General features: G+C 44.5%; 1 protein-coding gene across 1 annotated transcript in view; it reads left to right on the forward strand.

Moving 5' to 3' along the window:
- The first annotated feature begins 4,833 nt into the window (after positions 1–4,833).
- REXO1 (REX1, RNA exonuclease 1 homolog (S. cerevisiae)) overlaps positions 4,834–20,174 on the forward strand; it is a 33,311-nt gene continuing 17,970 nt past the window's right edge. Inside the window, exons 1-3 of the mRNA XM_009887827.1 lie at positions 4,834–4,876; positions 12,636–14,419; positions 18,100–18,201. Of these exons, the coding sequence (XP_009886129.1) occupies positions 4,834–4,876; positions 12,636–14,419; positions 18,100–18,201 (1,929 nt within the window). The remainder of the gene's footprint in view (positions 4,877–12,635; positions 14,420–18,099; positions 18,202–20,174) is intronic.

Here is a 20,174-nt window from a genome sequence, read left to right on the forward strand (position 1 = left end):
TTCTGTGCTTGCTTAACTTTGGGTTATTCACAAGTTTGGAAGATGATTAATTTTTCATGCCTCTTGGTTACCAGGTCAACTTACCACGACTGTGGTTTAGTTTAAAATAAAGGAACCGTACTCAGGGCTGTCACAGGCAGACAGATACCATATTAGAAAGACAAAAGTTTTTGCCTCTTTCAGTGTTGTTTTGAATTTGAAAAGCTCCCTAGAACCCTTTAGGGTAGTCCTCCAGATGCTTGATATTATAGTTATCTTTCAGTGTACAATTCCTGTTTGTCTTTAAATATCTGTAGGGTGTCAGTTTTGGAACTAGACTTGCTCATTTTGGTCTGCCACCTGAAACAGATTCTGCTGTCCTAAATAAATGCTGGTGCTGGTTTTGATTTTCAAAATGGGGAAGTGGAGGTTGGTCTTTAGTGAAATCTCCTGGTGCACCTGGAAAGTGTGTGCAGCTTCTAATACTGGCTGAAAAGCGTTAATGTAAGAGCTGAGTGTGAATGACGAAAAATAGAAATGATCCCAGTGCTAATGTTGTTAGTCTTGGCTTGGATGTGTTAGCGACCCAGGAGAGAAAGCTTGTGTTTTGGGGAGTGAGAGCAATTTACTTACTGTATTATGGCTCTTCAAGAAGCTCTGGCTTTTGTGAAACAAAAGCTATCAGCACAGGTCTAGTTTTCCTAGGTGAAGTGTCTGCTGCTTGTAAAAGACGCAGGATCCCAAGGCTTAACTTCCAGCCCACCGCCGCCAGCCGGCGTAGCGCCTGCTCCTGCCCTCTTTCCCAAAACTCTTGGCATCTAACTCGTGGCATGGCTGACATAACCAAGGATCTGTAAATTCTCCCTCAGCTTAGTGTTGGGCTTCAACCATTTTTTCTACGTTGATTTCAATTGAGAAATGGAAAATGAGTGATGAATCTGTGGTAAAACGCTGTCTTTTAGAAAGGGCTTCATCAGGCTTGTGTAAGGTGCCTGATTTCCATGGGAGTGAAAGACGCTTTTGCAGTTATTTTTTAAGCAGTGCTGTGGCTCAGCTTCATCTGAAGGGTTCAGGTTGAAGTCTTCCTGTCTTTTCCTCTGTCTGTCTGAAGCTTGCCTAGCTTGGAAGGATGTATTTAAGGTTTACACTAGAGGGTGTAGTAGTTTAGCTAGCAACCAGGCAACCACCCTCTTAAAGCAAGTCCAACATAAGTTGCTCCCTGTCAGTGAAACTGCCTGTCTTGTTTTAAAGTAGCCTTATAACAGTGCGCTGGGGCATATTTGTCCTATTTAATCACGTCACTCAATAAATAAGCTTTAAAAGCTTTTTTTTTTTTTTTTTTTTTTGCCAAAGAAGGTGGGTACCTATACCAAGAGCTACAAGATCGGTGTTTTCTGGGATAGTGCCTAGAAAAAAGGACAGCATCTAAAGAATCAGCCTGCCAAACATATTGATTCAAGGCTGACGTTGACTTTAATGTTTTTGGATCACCGAAGGACTGGCAGTAACCTCACAACTCCTAGCAGATCTTCTGTAGCCTTGAAAGTAGTTGAAAACTTAGGGGTGGAGCTGGCCTTGCCAGGCCATGGTGGGAGGAGGCTGTGGACATGTGCCAGATGGAGCAGCGAGGAGGTGAAAAGAGGAATTTGTGGGACATAGCACTGTTCCCCTTTCCTTTACCCCCCTTGCAGTTCCATACTTCCTGTGGAGCGTAGTGTTCAGATGCTTGTAAATAGATTATTCTTATTGTTCATACGGTTCTCTCATGGTCTCAACCACTGGGAGACAGTGGGGAAGAGGCCTCTGTGCCTGTCAGGGGACCAGCAGCAGGAGGGCTGAGTTTTCCCCCATCTGCTGCTGTTTGCACGTGGCAGGCGTTCCTTTCTCTTCCCCTTTGAAAGCAGCTTAGAAAATACAAACTTCTCGGGTGAGGAGGGAATTGGCGTGATGCAACGGGTCTGTAGGGCACGTTTGATCTGGGTTCTGAAATGTGTTATACTTCACGTGGGAAATCTGTTCCAGTGTCTTTACTGCAAGTATCTGCCTGCCTGGTAAAAGAGTGTGGCTACCTGGAGGCTTGCGGAAATCCAGTGCTGGCTGAAAGCTGGGGAAGGTGCTGGGGCGGTAGCATGCACTGACCGTTGTGGTATTTCCACAGTGCTGTTGGTGGGCTGAGAAGTGGGATGTGAGCCTGTGCAGGAGGAGGGATCTGGAGTTTGAAAATTCTAATCCTGACTTGGCTGAAGTGCTTTTTCCATCTACAAAATGACTAAAACCCACCTGCTTCAGAGCAGGATGAAAAGATTATTGAATGCGCGTGAAGTGCTTTGAAAGCGTGCTGTGTGAGTAGGGAAGAACTGCCTTCAGTCCTAAAAGCATCTCTTCAAGAGCTGTAGAGGAGAAAAATAGGTCTCTCTTTAAAGTCTAGGTCCTGAGTATGCTGAAAGACATAAAAGAAGAGTAATACATCTCTTCATAAATATCTTAAGGAAACCAGCTCTTTGGTTTGCTGAGTTTGATAGTAGCTGTCAGGAGATGTTTAAGAGGTGGATGTTTTTTGAACCCAGAGCAGAAAGCTACGTCTGGGTCTGGAGGCCTGAGTTCTTTTTTGTCTGCTCTGATCCTTGTGTTAGCGTGAAATGGGAAATGGGAAGAGCAAGGCTTTTAGCACCCTGCCTTGAAATACTTTATTCTAGAGCAATGCGTACTGGCAATTGCTCGGCAGTTTTCTTGTCTGGTCCAAAGCTTGTGGAGCGGTTTTCTTGCTGTATGGATTTTCTATTTGGACGGGCAGGGCTTTGCAGATTTGATCTAGATTGTATCTTTGAAAGGTGACGGGATGGGTTTGTGTGGTACCATCCAGCGATGGATTTTCACCTCTCTTTGATTTATGGTACTCAGCCCACAAGTAAGCTGCTGGAACACTGGCTCCTGTTTGCCCAGGTCAGGTGTGGAGAAATCCGTGGGCTTATCTCCCCAGCTTTAACTCTGTTGATCCTGTCACTGCTGCAGGATGGCACTTCACTTCTCCCTTCTTCAAAGCCAAAGAGCAGCTACGTGGGATGCTGTGACTTGTATATAAAACGCTGTGCAAAGTGATACTTGGTAAAACCTAAAGTGGCTCTTTAAATGTTAAAACCCAGCTTTAATCATCCTCAGCCCATGCGTCACCGTAGGATCGAGGGCATTGTCTTCACCGGTCAGGTTCCTCATGCAGCACGTTGCCAAGAGGCTGTGTGTTAAATTCAGCCGTGTTTGGTGGGAGCAGCCTCTCTGCACTGTCTGGGATTGCATTTGTATTACTTAAATTGCAGCATGCGTTCATGCCGTGTGTAGAATGGATGAAAAAGAGTCTTTAACAGTTGCGTTTTCCTTCCTGTAGTTGATGTGCAAGATCAGCTTCTTGTAGGAAAGAACTTTTATTATTGTATTTGCTACAGGGAAATTGAATGAGGAGAAATGGAAACTTATGAACTGCCTTTGGTATTTCTTCACCGAGAGAAGAAATTGGGTGCTTCGGTGTTGGGTGCTCTAGTCCATTAACTGGGTGGGGGGAGGAGCACATTGCTAAGACTGCTTCCCCCCAGTAATTACCAAAATGTCAGCGGTGGATGTTTTTTTTTAACTGAGTTTTGAAATGAAGAATAGAAAACCCACTTGACGGTAAGGTCAGGATGTGTCTTCTCTTGTAAATCATGGCTTTCCAGCGGTTAGGGAGTTCTTGTCGTTGAAGTAAACTGTCAGTTATGGCAGTTTTCCTGTGGGTGGGCAGGTGCAGCTGCTTTATGTGTCGGGATTTCAGTGTGGGCTGGCAGGGCAGGCAGGGCACTTCTCTTTTTTGGTCTTTCTGCAAGTGGTAGTGTGGCTGTGGGGAGACTCGGCCCTGAGCTTGCACGCGGCTCATCCTCACTCCAGTTAAACACATGAAGAGCAGGAGGTGGGATCAAATCTCCGTCAAGCCGGAAGGATTTTAAAGGCTAAAGGTGCAGCGACCTGTCTGGGTGTCGAAAGCACTAGTGTTGTGCCAGCGTTTGTTTGCCGGGGCTCCTCTCCACCCGCCCCAGGAGCCCTTTGTCTGCTCTTACAGGATTTCTCTCTCCAGTGTAGAATATCTTGCCTTACTCTGATATTTTATCTTTTTCCTCCTCTAGTTGAACACTGCGGTGCTGCGATAGTGCTGGAGGAGCGGAAAGCACAATTCACTAGTCCTGGGTTTTCCCAAAGTGCTTTTCCCTGGGCTGCCCTGTGCTGGGCGAGGTGGGTCGGAGGCGCCGGGGCTGCGTGTTGGCTCATGTAATAGCGGAGAGGTGGCAGGTCGGCACCAACAGGCAGGGCCAGGCCGTCTCCCTGCCCTGCCTGCAGCCTCCCGCCCTGCTGGGACCGAGCGTGGGCTGCGGGGCTGGAGAAGTGGGGTGGCCTTGGGCTCTGGCTGGGGATTGTGCTGCTGGGGGCAGGGAGGGTCCCGGCGGGACAGGGGGACCTCTTAGCACAATGCTGGGGATCACCCACCGTTTGGGAACCTGCTGCGCTTACCAACTTGGTTGCTCAAATCAAGTAAAAAGCATCGTGTACAGTTGGGGAAAGTACGATGTCAAAAAATTCCCCAAGGTGATCGTAGTAGCGCTAGGAAAGAAGAAATCAGTCAAAAAGCCCCTGCAGACACTCGAGTAAAACCCAATCTGACTCAGGAGTAAATGAGGGTGAAGGCGGGACTTTGGGTTGGTAAGTCCTGCCCTAATTATCTCTGCAGCCCAGAAAGTGCTGTGTCAGCACATGGTCAGCGGTATTGTGCCATAAGCTTTTGCCGGCGTGTCTTAGCAGTACCAAGTAGATATTAAAAGCCTCAAGTACAGCATGAACAAATATCTGCAATATTTATTAACCGCGGGGAGCTCAGGTAATTCTTTGAAGTTTTTGACTTAACTGTGGAGTGAAGTTGTGTTTTTGTGTGGGTTGCAGTACGTGAAGAAGCAGCTGCGAGAGAAGTGCCTTCTTGAGAGAGGCTTTCACGTGTTAGCTGTTCATTTAATGTGAGGCTTTGGTCCTCAGGGCTGCATCTGCCTCTGAAATATATGGACTATGCAAAAAAATACAAACCCTCAGCTCCTCTTTGGAGGGTTTAGTTGCACAAGGATTTTCATTTCTCTGTGAGGTTCAGCCTTTTTATTAAAGAGAAGATCTGTGCCGAGAACTGGGGAGTGTGTTGGGTTCGCTGGTTAAAAGAGTCTGTGGAGCTGCAGGTGTCTGAGTAGTAAAGGAGCTGCATAGTATTAATTCCAGCTTTTGAGTTAACTAAAGCCGGACAGGTTTTAAAACCACTTTTGAGTTTTGGTTTTAGTCCCTTGTAAGTCACAGCTGAAGTTTTTCAATGTAATATAGCTTGAAAGGTGTTTTTCTTTAGTTTTTGACTTTGTTTTTCAAAGTGTCCAGTTGTGCCTGTATTTGAAATACTGTTGGTTTTTTCTTTTTTTTTTTTTTTCTTAAATGGGAGTTTTTCACCTGAAATAGTTAAAGAAATAAGACAAGTGTTGAGAAGATAACTTATCTTGAGCACGCCAGAGAAAGGCTGGAAAATTAAGGGACTGGTGGGTGAGGAGTAGTGTTACTGCTTGTGACCATGCTGTCAAAGTAAGTTTTCAAGACAGAGTTGAATAGAGAGGAAAAAAAGACACTGGAATACTTGAAGTATTTCTTTTTTTTTATTTCTTTTTTTTTTCTGCTTCTTTGAAAAGAAGATGTGCTCTACTACTTAAGTTTTGCAGTAGGTCCTTAGCTTTATGTAGCACTTACGCAGGAGATGTGGAAATATCTTCTGGTCTGTCTTTTTCTCGGAAACAGAAAAAAATAAGTCTCCATTAATTTTTTTCTTTTTTCCAAACAGAATTTCAACTTTTCTTGTATATTGAGGAATAACTTTAAAGCTAAAATGAGAGAGGGAATGGAAAGATCTCCAAAGAATCCAAACATTGAATATCCAGAATAATGTATCATCGATTTTTAAAATGGTGAGACACCTTGTAGCCAGCGTGATGACAGGCTGTGGGGTCGGGGTAGCAGCCTGGGGAGCAATCGTGATATTTGGGGTGCCAGCCTTTGCTTTCTGCCCTTCTTCTGGCAAATACATCAGTTATGTTTCTCGCGTCCCTTCCTAGGTTATGGGAGAAATGTACCGATGGTGTGATTTCCCCTTAGGAAAACATTACATTTATCACAGATCTTGACAGCCTCTGATGCTCTTCGCTGACTGCTGTTCTTTTAGCACCGGAGCGGATGGGGCTGTAAATCACTGTGGCAATAGAGGGATGTAAATGGTGTCTTTTGCATGGGCCAGACCATCTTGTTCTGGCTTTTGCATCCTCGGTTTTAACTAGTGTTGCTGTGTGAAGCAGTGGTGGTCCCAGCTGCCCTCCAGGACTGTGTGTGAGGCTATCAAGAGGGTTTAGCTACCATATTTAGTAGGCTTGGGGACCTTTTAGGTACCTCTGCTGCTGTGCCAGAGGCAAAACTCCACAAGTTTTGTTTTCTTGAATTAAATGAGCTGTGTACTGTTTCCCTGGACGTTGCTTTATGAGCTGCTTTGAGGGGTGTTCCCCTAACATCCTCTGCTCAAAGTGAGTTTCCTACCAGAGTGAGTCGTTCCCTGATACCGCTGCCTGCTCGGGAATGACACAGACGGTGTTGGAGCTGTTCCCTTGCTGGATTGAACCCACTCGGGCAGGTCCGTGTCTCCTCTCCGGCCACAGTGTGTCAGCAGTCTTGGGCAGCTGACCTGAGAAAACGGCTTATGGCTTGTACGAGGATGATGTCTGGCCGCTCTTGTCCCTCAGTGTGATCCACCCCTCCTTATTCTGGTTGTGAGCCCCCTGGTCAAGCCTTTCAGCCCACGGAGATAGTCCTTCAGTGGCACTGAGCACTTGCGTTGGCTGAGAACATCTGGTGAAACTGTACTCTGAACTTAAGCAGACTTTGTCACAGCAGGTTTAAAAATACCACAGGGTGATGGATGACTGTTCAAACTTTTTTCAGCCTTGCTAATATAAGACTCTCTTTTCTCATATTTGCTTCCTTTTTTCCACTAAAGAAATGACCGTGTTGGTTCATGATGTACTTTGACACTGTGGCATCAAATACCTCTCGTGGAATAACAAATCCAAGTGCGTAGAGGGAGGCCAGCTTGGATTGTACTGGATGTAATACCCTCAAACCTTGCTTCCCTGATGTTCTTAGACCAGCATAAGGTTCTCTATGCTTTTAATACTTAATTTTAATAATTAAATTTACAATTTAAAAAGCAAAAGAAAGAGTAAAAATAATGATTAGGACTAGGGATATATTTAAAGTTGAAGAAACATTTCTTTTAGCTCCTCTTACCTGCCCTCCTAACCCATTTACTCTGGATAATTATTTGAAATGTACTATTTTAAATCTCAGTGTTAATTATTTCCAAGTGGTTGGATATTATTGTTAAATTAATTGTTGGAAATTTTCTTTGGGTATTCGCAAATGAGGTCTGCACCAAAAACTGTCATTTCTTTTGCGCTTTTAATTCTGAAGAGTAGGAAAACTCAGCTGCTGGTGAAGCCTTTTGGAAACATTCTGTTCTTGAGAACCACTGTATCTTCTGTGAGGCATTAAAAGAAAAGCTTAAAATAATTTTCCAGTGGTGATAATTTTTCTGTAATCGCAAAGGTTGTCCATTTGCTAAGTACTGGCACTGTAAACACAGGCAAGCTGTTAAGCTAACAAAGCTGTTCTGATGACGTTAAAATAAAAATGCCTTCCCCCCACCCCTCTACAAAGAGGTCTCTCAACAGCTCTCACCTTCCCCATCTCCCAAGGAATGCACCTTTTGTTGCCAGCTCCAGGTGAGCCGGGAAAATGGGTGACTTCAGCAGCGGCGGGTCTTGAAAATGTTTGCTGTCTTTTGGCTGGTGCTGGTCCCTCTGCAGCTTGCCCAGCAAACCCTTCCCTTCTGAGATCCTAATTGCAGTAAATTTGGAAGTTTCTAATTTTTGCCTGCTTTTTGTTTAGCAGCAGCTGCTGCTGCTTAGCAACTCAGCGTTATATCTGGAAGGCAGGTAGTTGTCGTCCGTGTCCCACATGTGTGCAAGTGCTTGACTCCTCTTCCAAAACCTGCAGGTTGACAACAACCAGTACCTGTCATACGTTTGGGCTTTTCTGTATTTAAAGCATCTAAAGTATGTGTTCTGGTAGGGTGTTTGGGAAAAAAAAAAAAAAAAAGAAAGGACATATTTTTCTGCAGAATGATTCACTGTAAAATAAGTTTTGACATCAAACAGGTGACCTTGTGCTCCCATTATTCATTTAATGTCAGGCTTTGTTTACTGCCTTTGCCTGTTGCACAAACTAGAAGGACCAGTGTACAGCAAGGAGTCGCTAGCTTGTAGAAGCTCTGTAATAAAACAGCTCCACCTCAAAACTGAGGCCTCGTTTCCTAGAACCAGCATGACTGTAACCAGGAAAAAAACAATCAGCCTTGGGTTTTTTTGAAGAATCTTTTTTTGCGCTTCTATATACTCTGTGCCAAAATGGCTGATTTAAGTGCAGTTCATTTTGGTGTATTCTAAAGTAGTTCTAGGTTAAACAAATTGTTCCCCGAGGTCCTATGTAAATTATTAATACCTTGTTTTGTATAGTGTTGATGTTAACTTCACCTTTTTGTGTCTCAGAAGGACTATTTCATATATCTGAGGTACATTAATTTATTAAAATAGTTTGTATTTTAAAGAGTGTCCTGATAGCAGTTTAGTTCACAATCCTATGAGGAGTTGTCATCTCAAGTCTCATTATCTCGTGATTCTCAAAGGACAGTGTAGACTCTCAATTTTACAGCCATCCAAAAAGAATTATTTCACTACGTGGTGCTCTCTCGCGCAGTTTGCTTCAGCTGAAATACCGCAGACGTCTTGTATACCAGAATAGCAAAACCAGCATAGTTCATCTTGTAGTGATCTTTCTTTATGCTGTGGGTATTCACGTTAGTGTTTGAAATGGAGAGGAATACATGCAAAAGCTGAAGACGACTCCTTTGAATCTTATGTGCAGGTCGTAAGAAGGGGTGTGTGGTTGTAGCTGGGTGCCTGCCTGCCTGAGACTGGGCTCAGACATCCCAGAGACCCTTTCCTCTCCTGGGTTCCTAGGGGTATAAATAGGCATCTGAAAAGGTGGCCTGATTTCAGATATATTTAATATCTTTGACTCTGGGGGGGGTGTGTATATATGTGCGTGTGGGAAAGTAACTGAAGATTGGTGAGGAGGATTGTAAACACACTCAAGTGACTCACACCTGGGGTGTTGGAAAACATAGATATCACACTAATCGTTGTTTAGTCTCATGTGCTTGACAAGTAGAACATCTGTGCTTAGATAACGTAGGCCTGTGATGGACTCGGAGGTACCTTATCGAACGTGCCTGAGATTCCTGCCCTGCTGTCGGAGAGATCAAAGCACACTGGACAACTACGTCTGCTTGAATCCCTGAAATACAGGCGAGAACAGCAGGTTGGGACTCTCTTGCTCACTAGCGAGGAAAATCTCCCTAGCAAGGACGTTCTCGCTCTGCGGTGCCTGCGTTCCCGCTTGCATGCCTCTGCTCCGCTACCGCTTCGGAGATCCACCAGTTCGCGAGGTATCGAAATTAAATTTACCCTTTGCATTTCATCTGTGGTTTTGTGGTTGTTCCGGCGTCCTGCCTGTGTCTGCTCACACCAGGTGTGTGTATGTGTGCATGTGTAGACATATATAAAATCCCCTTCTGGTGGTGTTTCCACTACATTATCTGCAAATGCGTGGTGGCCAAAGGTGACAGTCCTTGTTAGTATCGCGGAATCCACTTACACAGGTGTCTTTCATGGAAAAGGGAGCCTTTGATCAGCGTCGCTTGGGTAATCCATCAGGACTCCTACACACCTACAGAAGAGCTCTTTCATGCCAATATCTCAAAGCCTGCTGGCATTCTCAGAGATTATAATTTATTTTTACATCTGGTCATTCCATTGAAAGAAAATGTGCCAATTAGTTTTATACTGTAGATGAACAGCAGAGAATCAGACACCAGGTCTGTGCTTAGGTTGCCTTCTACTTTCCCTGTATCCTAATATATTTAAAATAGTTTGCTTTTCTGCATGGACAAGGTGTTTTTTGTGTAATTTGGGTGGGTTTTTATTCCTGGTATTGGTAGTGGTTTTGGTTTTATTTTTATTTTGGCAGGTCTTTAGTTTCAGACTGTGTTCTTGCCTCTGTTTGTTTATAGGCCACCTAATACTTATCTCTGCATGAACTATCAAGCTTTCAGCTGTTCCCCTAACAACGCTTGGGCTAAATTTTAGCTCTCCAACTTGAGTTAGAGGGTAATAGCTGACTCCTCCAGACTTCACTGCAGTGGTCTTCTCTACCATTATGGACTCGATGTTTTGCAAAGTGGTGAGAAAGGAGGTGGTGGGTATGGAGGGCTCTCTGTTCTTTATCAGTTGTTAGGCTAATTTATACCTAAGTATTTTCTTAATCTGTGTATGTATCCTAGCCTTGATGATGCTGCTGTTTGCATCTAGGTTTGTTCCTGTTTTTTCCATGTTACCTGCGTTTCTATGTGGTTTCTTTTTCTAACTAGACTCTGGATACCAGTCTGTCCAGTGTACACCATCTGCTGAGATGCTCTGGTTTGCCACCTTCTCCCTCCCTCTCTCCCTCAGGGTGTGAGCTGTGCTGGGCGTCTTAATGGGGAAGAGCAGACACTAATTCTGGAAATGCTCTTTGTGTGGTGGATGTAAAGCACTTTTGCAATAGGTGGAGGGGGAGCTAGTTACAGAAATATATCGCCTCATTCCTTTTTCCCACATTTCTGGTCCTGAGTACAGTTCTGACTGTCCTTTGGAAGATGGTGACATCATGCCGCGATTGCCCAGAGTCCCTGCTCAATCAGGAGTTAATTGGTTTGGAAAAAACTTTGCAGACCCAAGGGGGTAAAAGCTGTTTTATGAAATCACTGCCTTTATTTTAACCCAATCTCTCTATTATTCTGCTTGCTTGGAGGCTAGTTCTGCTGACTGCTAGACAGGTTCTTTTCTTATTACCTAAGGGAGCTGTGCATTCACAGATCCTCTCAAAAGGAAAAAAAAAAAAAAAAAAAAAAAAAACCACCCCCCCCCCCCAGCCCCCCCACCCCCCAAGAAAATCAACAACAACAAAAAAAAACAACCAAGAGAAGACTCAGTCTTGTGAGAATGGTAGAAATGACTCCTGTAAATACTATTCGTTTCTGGCTGTTACATATATGTGATCCCTGTTAGACCTGAGAGTTTGGTTTGGTGTTGGTTTTTTTTCTTTCAATCTTTTATCTCTGCTTACTGTTTTGTTCTTCTACATATTCATGTTGGAAAGCCAGTTTTACTACTGTCCTTGCAGCCACGAACAAAACGTTCCTCTGGAATGGCAGCATCCAGAGACACTATGATAAAACAAGGACTGAAAACTGTTCAAAGTGAAAAAACAGTCGTTAACATACTTGTGGCTTCTGTTAGCTTGCTAAATGCAGTTGTCTTTATTGCTGGGTTCTTCCATTCTATTCTAGTTTTCCAAAGTGAAGTTCTTTCCCTGCCTGTTCTTTGGCGAGCAGGGTGCCTGTCGTTCAGCACATGTGCATGAATGATGTCCTTTTCCCTTCTGTTTCACCATGAGTTGCAAAGGTAGGTGGGAGAGTTTGGGATACCATGGCAAAAAGTGGAGAGTGTTTATGCTTGTGACAACTGCTCCCGTGTCCTTTTCAAGATGACCGTTACATGGTGAGCTTTAGTTGTCAGTTTTCCCTTGGACAGGTTGCTCTGGTGTTTCCATACAGTTCCATAAGGTGGACCATCACTCATCAAAATCTGTCCCGTGGAGCTGTGGTCGGAGGAGCCGTGCGGTGTAGTCAAAGCGTATCCTCTGTTCGCAGTCCTGTGTAAGAGATGCCACCGAAGGGACTTGTCTGAAAAGAGAAACGTCAGATTGGAGATCTGGGTGTTTAATGTTCCTGTCTTGGTGGTTGTTCTGTGCGGTTGGGTTGTGTTGCCTTTGGACCTGTAGTTTTTTCTTAATAGCAGCACTCCGTTTGTCAGTCCAAACAAGACTGATTTTCCTTTAGCTTCCAGGAGAAATACTGGGCTGTGAGGAATATTGGAGGCTTTTAGCAGGCTTTAGGCATTGGCATCGATAAATGAGAACCTAATCCACAGTTTTCATACTGGAATCCTCTTTCTTCCCTTGCTCACTTTATTGAATTAAGCAGATAATTCTCCACGTACTCAGCTCCTCTTGGTCCTAATACAGTGATTATTCTTTAGTGCCCTGAAGAATACTTAATTTATAGAGCTTTTCCATGAGTAATAAAAGCACTTTGTTAATAGATCTTTAGTCCTTAAGGCCCGTGAGTAGTTTATAAAATCTAGTCTAGCCACACACCTGCCAGAGAATGTCACTGGTGGCTTTCGGTATCAGAAGTCTATTCTGTGGTGCTGAGAACATGGCTTTCGGTAGTGTCTTTCAGTATTGGGTTTTGATGAGAGCAGACTTTAAAAAGACCTTTTTAAAAAATTTTCTCCAAAGAAAATTTTACGTAAATTGCTGGCAATAAATTATTTTTTCCTTCTCTTTTACAGAGCGGGGCTATGATCCCTACAATCCAGAGCTTCCAAGGCCCTCGCTGGAGGCGGAGGATGGCGGTCTGGCTGACATTACAGATGTGACACCTGGTATTCTGGAGCTGGAGCTGGTCAACAAGGCCATCGAGGCGGTCAAAAACGAAGTTGAGAGAGAGCAGAAAAAGTATGAGGAGCTGCTTGAAACGACAAAGGAGTTTAGCGCTTCAGAGACCTCCTCGCTTGTTTCGAATACACCCGTGTCAGCTGCTGGGACACAAAATGATTCATTTACCTCCTTAGAATATAATCCAGGTAGCTACAACTTTAATAATAACTCGGACTACAACCCTACTCCTCTCGCTGCTGCTAGCCGGTCAAGTAAATACACTTTGGATACTTCCCGATCTAAAGGTAGCTCACTGGAATATGTTCCCAAGGCTATAGCACAGAATAAAAAATACAGTAGCACCGTCACTAACAATAAATATGTGATTGATGACTCTAAGCCTTCTACAGACTTGGAATATGACCCGCTTTCAAATTACTCAGCCAGGCTTTTGGGCAAAGCCACAGCAAAGGAGCCAAAGGGGTCCAAAAGAGGTAGGGTGTCTAGTTATGAGGAATCTTATTCTCCATCGCGAAAGAAGCTCTGTGAAGTACCCGATGACTATGAAGTGTATGCCAGGTTCTCCTCCTCTGAAGATGAGGCTGATGCGGAATATAAGCCAACTTCTGTTAGTTCACAATCAAAAGCTGGTTCTGAAAGTGAATCAAATGACGGGTTATCCAACAAAGAGCAGAGCACCAAACTGGATGACTTTGCTTCCCAGGATAGCAAAGAAGCAGCAGCACATTATGGCATGGAGGACCTTCCAAGTTCACAGAAAAATCTTGCCAAAAACTTATCAGACAAGAATGCGAAAGCAGCAAAATTGTGTTCTGGTAAGAACGACCAAGAAATTGAAAATAAAAACAAAGACTCAAAAGACAAAACAAAAAGGAAGAAGTCAGATGTTAGTAAAACACCTGGCCTCAGTGAGGTTGGCAAGAAGGAGAAAAGTAAAAATACAGAAAAAGACAAAGTGCTCAAGAAAGAAGAAAAATTAAAAACTAAGAATGAAGAGAAAAACTGTAAAGATAAAAATGTCAAAGTAAAAACTGATGGGAATGTAAAGAAAACTGAAAAACAGAAGTCAGAAAAAGTAGATGGCCATAAGAAAGAAAAGTCCAAGTCCGCCAGCAGTAGTTCAGGGAAAAGCAAGAGCGAGGTTGTCATCAAAGGCTCTAGTACGGAGAAGCTGGGGAGCAGCAAGAAGGACTCCAAACTGAAAGCAGCTGACTTGAAAAATGGTAAGGAAAGCTCTGGTCATAAAAACAAAGAGAAAGGGACCAAGACTCCAGCACTGGAGCGAAAGAAAGAAAAAGTCGGTTCTACAGACAAAGGAGATCCAAAGAAGGGTCGGAAGCAACGGAGTTTGAGTCACGTTGACCTGTTCGGTGATGAGAGTGGGGACGATGATGACAAAGGCCGGCCTTTGCCGTCTGCGTTACTTGACGTGAGCTCGGACTCGGATGGCGATGACTGTGATTCAGATTCTGAGAGTGAAAATGAAGGGAGAAAGAAAGTGAAGCGCTCGAAGTTGTCAAAGTCATCGTCGTCTTCCTCAACATCTGATGACATTGATTATTCCATCCTTGAGAAAGACTTGGACTTTGAGTCAGATCCAATGGAAGAGTGTCTCAGGATTTTTAATGAATCTACAGATGTGAAAACTGAAGACAAGGGAAGGCTGAGGAAACAGGTAATGCTGGTTCGGTTGGTTGATTCTCGCACGTCTAAATGTGAAAGGATTCTGGTTTAGTTTAGTGGTGTTGCTTATTTTAAGTAGCTGAAGAGGGCTATGGAGGGAGACTCCATGTTGGAAGAATCTCATCCTTGTCATGCCTGAGTGCTTTGAAGAGTTTGCGCCTGAATTTACCTGCTGAATTGAAAGCTGCTGTGAAATGTAAGGATTCAATTGCCTTTTGTGTGGAATGCCTTTAGCTTTCAGGGTTAGCAGTGACTTCAGTCTCCATCTGGCCTAAGAACCACGGTGGCCTGGGTGGCTGGAGAAAAGGCTTCGGAGAGTTTGTTGTGGGTGCTTCAAAGCTAATCCGACTTTGCTAATCTGGGCAATGCCATCTTATTGCAGCATAGTTTAAGGAACATAGTGGCAGGTAGAACGAGGACAATGTGTTGGTGCAAGTCGATGTAGTTGGCACTGGACTCTTCGGAGACTCCCCAAATTACTGTTTCCCATTTTAAATGCATACAGCAGGTATTTTATGAGGATCTCTGGTACCTTATAGGTGGCACAAATAAGAAACAGAGGGTAAAATTTCTTCAAAAGGTACAAGGTGTTTCAGAATAAGGAGGTAAAAAGACAGCATTTACATAAAAAGCCTTCTGCCGGGGACTGTGCAGTGGTCCCCGAGGACGCAAGACCCTCCTTTTCAAAGACTGAAACAGAACGGAGCCAGTGTAAAAGGCTGGAAAGCTGCTGCTGGCAGCGATCCTCTAACAGCCTCTGAGGCAGGGAAGTAGGAGCAGACAAAACTTGTCCTTCATCTTCCGACATCTGTGTTCAACTGGGCAGCGAGAGCAAACCCTCGATCCCAGGAGCGGCTGCCCGTGCACGGGCAGGATTGTTTGACTTGCTGTCCCACCCAGCACGCCTGGGTTTTCTGGGTGGGATGATTTTGCTTGTGTACAGAGCAGGGGTTCAGGGAGTTGGATTGGAAAGAGCTTTAAAAAAGAAAAAGACGATAAATTTGGCAATGTTGAGAAAACATCCCAACCTTGTATTACCTGTCTGGCACATCTGACTGCAGTGTGGATGTACCGGCATTGCTGAATCAGCTGTATTACCTGAGAGGCATAGCGGCAAAATCGGGTGCCCTCTGTGTGCTGGGGGACTGGCGGCACCAAAGGTCGAGTGTGTCTATTCAAGGAATTACTGAGTGGTGTCAGCTGCAGCTATTCTGCATACAAAAGATAGTGGAGGTACTGGGACGCCATCAGGGCTTCCAGTGTGTTCCAGTTTAGACCCCTTTGAACACAGCAAGACCCCCTTTGGGATTATTGTATTTGGGGAGGGACTTTTTACGAGGGCATGTAGTGATAAAACGAGGGGGAATGGCTTTCAACTGGAAGAGGGGAGATTTAGATTAGGTATTAGGAAGAATTGTTGCCTGTGCGGGTGGTGAGCCCCTGGGGCAGGTTGCCCCGAGAAGCTGTGGCTGCCCCATCCCTGGAGGTGTTCAAGGCCAGGTTGGACGGGGCTTGGAGCAACCTGGGCTGGTGGGAGGTGTCCCTGCCCAGGGCAGGGGGTGGCACTGGGTGAGGTCTAAGGTCCCTTTGAACCCAAACCAGTCTATGATTCTATGATTATTGATCTGAAGGAGGGGCAGGATGAGTGCAGCAGGAACCATGCGACTGCGTGGTGGAAAGACCGTTTCTCCTGGTACGATTGTTTGTTGACTTTGAAACAGCTTCAGAAATTGGTGCTGGTTTTCAGGCTTTTCTTAGTTGGGTGGGTGAAGTGGCCATCAACAAAATTCTTCCATTCATGACCATCTGTGTGTGGAGGACAAAGTGAGCCGGGATCTGCAGCGTGGGGAGGAGAGCCCATTTTTGAAAAGAATAGGTGGACTATTAAAGCTTTTTGCTGAACTCTCTGTTGCAATAATGTCCCTGATCTGTTCAGAGAGAAGTCTGTGTTGCGGACAAGCAAAGACCTTTTTTTACACTCATGAAATGCCTTGGCAGAAGAAACTATATAAAGCAGTTGAGTGTAATGATTTTCTTCTGAACTATTAAACATTACTTGATTTTGCTTGTTTAAAATTCACCTGTTCTTTCTTCAGTGTTTAGTGTAATTCCCAGCTAGGAATCAGCGCTTTATTTTTGGCTTTGCTTCTTCAAATTGCTTGGTTTAAGTGAAAATAGTATAAGGGCACACAGTGTGTAGCGGGAAAATACTAATCCGTTTTGAGCTTTCCAAATACGGGGTGATTCAAAATGGGCTGAATTCAGAAAGTGCTGAACCAGGGGCTGCCACTCACTGCAAACAGTTAATTCTGGCATGGAGTGGCAATGTTCGGCTGTCAGCAGCCCTGTGTGTTTCCTTTGCACGCGCTTTACCTTATATCCCTGCACTGAAATTGAATTTCCCCCCGTTTTGGAAAGGGAGGAACAAGCAGAAAGGTTCTTCTTTGAGAGATGGGTGTTTGTAAGTAGGTGCCTGCTTCCCCGCTGTGTTTCTGGTGGGTGGGATGGGTCACGGGGAGTTGGGTTTTTTTTTCTTGTTTATGGAATAATTGTAGGTGGATAATTGGAGATAATTGTTTGTGGATAATGTAGATGGGGCCCTTGTCGTTTGGTCTCAGTGATGTTCTAGTCTGGAGGGAAGGTACTTGCAGGCAGTGCAGGACTTTTCCACCGGGAAGGTTTGCTTTGTGAGAGAGTTTATTAGGGATGTAACTGAATTAACAGATTTACTGAGTTCCTAGAGAGTGAAGTGATTCAGTGTGAAGAGCTCATCCAGAATGCCCTTGTGGCGACGAACACAAGCTCAGCCTGAGCGGAGGCTGAGCTCATCCCCAAATCTAGCCTTCAGCTCTGTTGCTGAATTTCTAAGAGACTGCCAGGCTCATCTCTGCTAAGCGCTTTGCCAGAGGCTGTGTTGGAAAACTGAAAGCAAGATTGACTGGAGAGCAGCTAGTTTTGAAAAATAAACTTGTGAAGTGTGTTTTGTATAAACAAACAGCCGAGTCCAATTCAAAAGAAGATTTTAAAGTGGTTCCCCCCGCCCACGGGAGCAAGTCTGAGATGTTGGCTCAGAAGTAGGTTTAGCTGGAGAGGTGCTGTTATTTCCTTGTGGGTTTCTGGCCGTACAGATGTGTCACCTGGGGATTTGTCACCGCGGCCTTTCTGCAGATATGGTTGTGGATAAAACTGGAAACGTGGAGTGGGGGCACCGTGGTTTAGTGTCAAGCAGGTTTTCAGGACCTGCTCTGGCAGCATGTTATACAAGGGCAGAAATGAGTCAGCTCCCAGGTTCTTAGAAAAAAACCCACGCCAAACCCAAACCCCCTGGATTTTAAGAATGCTATGAAAGGAGGTGTGTGGAAAAGCTTGCGGGAGGAGGGTGTTCAAGTCTGTCGTGGTGGGTAGGGGCTGTCCTGAATCATGCCAGTGCTGCCTAGGGCACAGCTCGTGGAGCGACTGCTTGGGTGGGAACTGTAATGCTGCTCTTCGGTGGCTTCATTGGTGGCTCTTGGGTTCAAAACAAGGTTTGTTTTAGTAATTCAGCAGCTGACCACGTGTTGTTCTCACCTGCAGGGACTTTCTGTTAACTTGAAAGGAGACTTTTCAGACTTTTTAATTGAGAGGGATCTTCCAGTCTATTCAGTTTTGGAAGCTTATTCTTTTGTTTTCCAGCTATCCAAAGAGGAAGGAAATGAAGAAAAGGCAGAAGATAATTTAACTACCTTGTTTCCTGGCCAAAAAAGGAGGATCTCTCATCTTGTCAAACAAGGAAATGTAAGTGCAGCTTTTAGAAGCAAAAATTTAGTTTCTTTAAAGTGAGGATTTTCTGTCCTGTTACAGCACTGGGAAATGATGCAGTCCCAGGTTCAGGCAGTAGCGCATGGGTTGTTTGTGCTGGAATCCCTCTATGTCAGATTTCTTTCCTCCCCTTCCTGATTTCTGAAAAACGTGGGTAGGCATCTGTTACAAATGGCAGCAAAACTCTAATGAGCTTTCATAAAACCAAGGGTAAGCTGTGGAAGAGTAAATGGATTCTGCAACTTGTAACTCATTGGGATAGATTGAGATGTTAATTTTTCTACAATATAGCTTCATTCAATCACTTAGATAAAAATTAGCTGGACACAAGGTCAGGCTGTGTCTGACGGTACTTTTCTTTGTCTTGTGGACCTAAAAGATGGCTGTAGGAATTTTGTCAGATGTTTCAAACCATTACCTTATATCTGTTCTGAATCTGCCAATATATCAACATTATCTTGTTTGATACTCTTATTCCGCAATTGTGAAAATACTTTAAATACAGAGGAGAAGAATGGAAAAAAAAAGGCAACGAAGACATGCTGATTTTTTTATTTCTTTCTCACTGGGATTTTAATTCATGTTTTCTCTGAGGGTTTAATGTGTTTCCCTCCAGGTGCTGAGCACAGATTAGTCAGTTTTATGTTCCAGCAGGATAAGAGTGGAGACTTATGCACTGATTTGAGCTGGGTAGTCCAAATTAATTGTTCTGCCTTTCCTCTCTGCCTAGAAAAGGTTTCTTTGCTTTTAATAATTTGAAGCCCTGAGGTCAATACAATGCATTTTACTTAACTACATATCTTCAGCCAGTTTGTGTGTTTTGATAAGGGCCCTTTCTTCCAAAGTGAAGAGATAAGAGACTGAAGCAAATGGGTTGGAAATTCATTAACTCAAATATTTATTGTAAATAGGCGCCTTTTAGACATGTACAAATCTTTAAATACGTTTTCTTAATGTGACAGCTGATCCCAAAATGCTTTCCAAAGATGTAAGCCCCGGTACAGCCATTGCATGGGCAAACAGAGCCGATCTGGTGTGCTCAGCAGCAGCCGCCGCGAGCACGTACTGGGAGGTGCGTTCCCTGGAGTATCTCAGCTCAGCGCTGCTGCCAGGTCTGTTCAAGAGGTGCCGTAGGACCTGAACTGCTGCTTTTACGTGCAGAGTTGAGGCTCATGCTTTGCTGTGTCCCTCCAAGTCGCGTATTTGCTCAGTCTTGCTTGTGATTTATAGCTCAGGGACTGAGCAAGTAGAAGGGGAGGGAGTTGAGTTCTAGTTTAGTTGCCGGGGGAAATGGTGGGCCAAAGGAATTGAAGGTGAGGCAGAAAATGAGTGTCCTATCCTGCTCGGAAGTCTGTAATTATGATTTAATGGCCGACTGCGCTCAGGTTGGTATCCAGAAGCTGGTGTCAGCATCAGAGACCAGGAATGCAGGAGGTGCCAGCTTGCCCCCAATTTGCGGTCTCAGAAATGCCATGTTACAGAGGGGCTGTGCGAGCGCACCCGTCTCTGAAGAAATTTCAGGAGGGAAGGCCTGTTTCTCAGTTTTCAAAGTTTATTTAGTAGAGTGGAGAAGTTTGTGCTACTGCTGCTTCCCTTGTACTTCTGCTGCTAGAAAACTTCTCTCTTTGCTGACATAATTTCTGGCACCTTTCCTGCAACCTAAATTTGGACATCAAAGAAAATGTGCATGTGTAACTTGTTTGTGCTAGTAACAGCTGAAGCAGTGAAATGTCTCCAGAAGTAGGCAGGGGCAAAGCCTGTTTAAAATTCAGAGCTCAGTTTATGTAATGCTCTAATCCCATAAATACAGATATGTGAGACTTTTAAGTAGTTACAGGAACTAGAGACCTGAAACAAGGCTGCTGAGAGGTGGGGAGCCGCTGCAGCGCGAGGGGAGGTGGCACTGGTCCTTCGGTGTGGGAAAGACAGAGAGGGAGAGGGCTGTGAAA

This window comes from Charadrius vociferus, unplaced genomic scaffold (assembly GCF_000708025.1).
Source record: "Charadrius vociferus isolate BGI_N301 unplaced genomic scaffold, ASM70802v2 scaffold1640, whole genome shotgun sequence".
Taxonomy (NCBI): Eukaryota; Metazoa; Chordata; class Aves; order Charadriiformes; family Charadriidae; genus Charadrius; species Charadrius vociferus.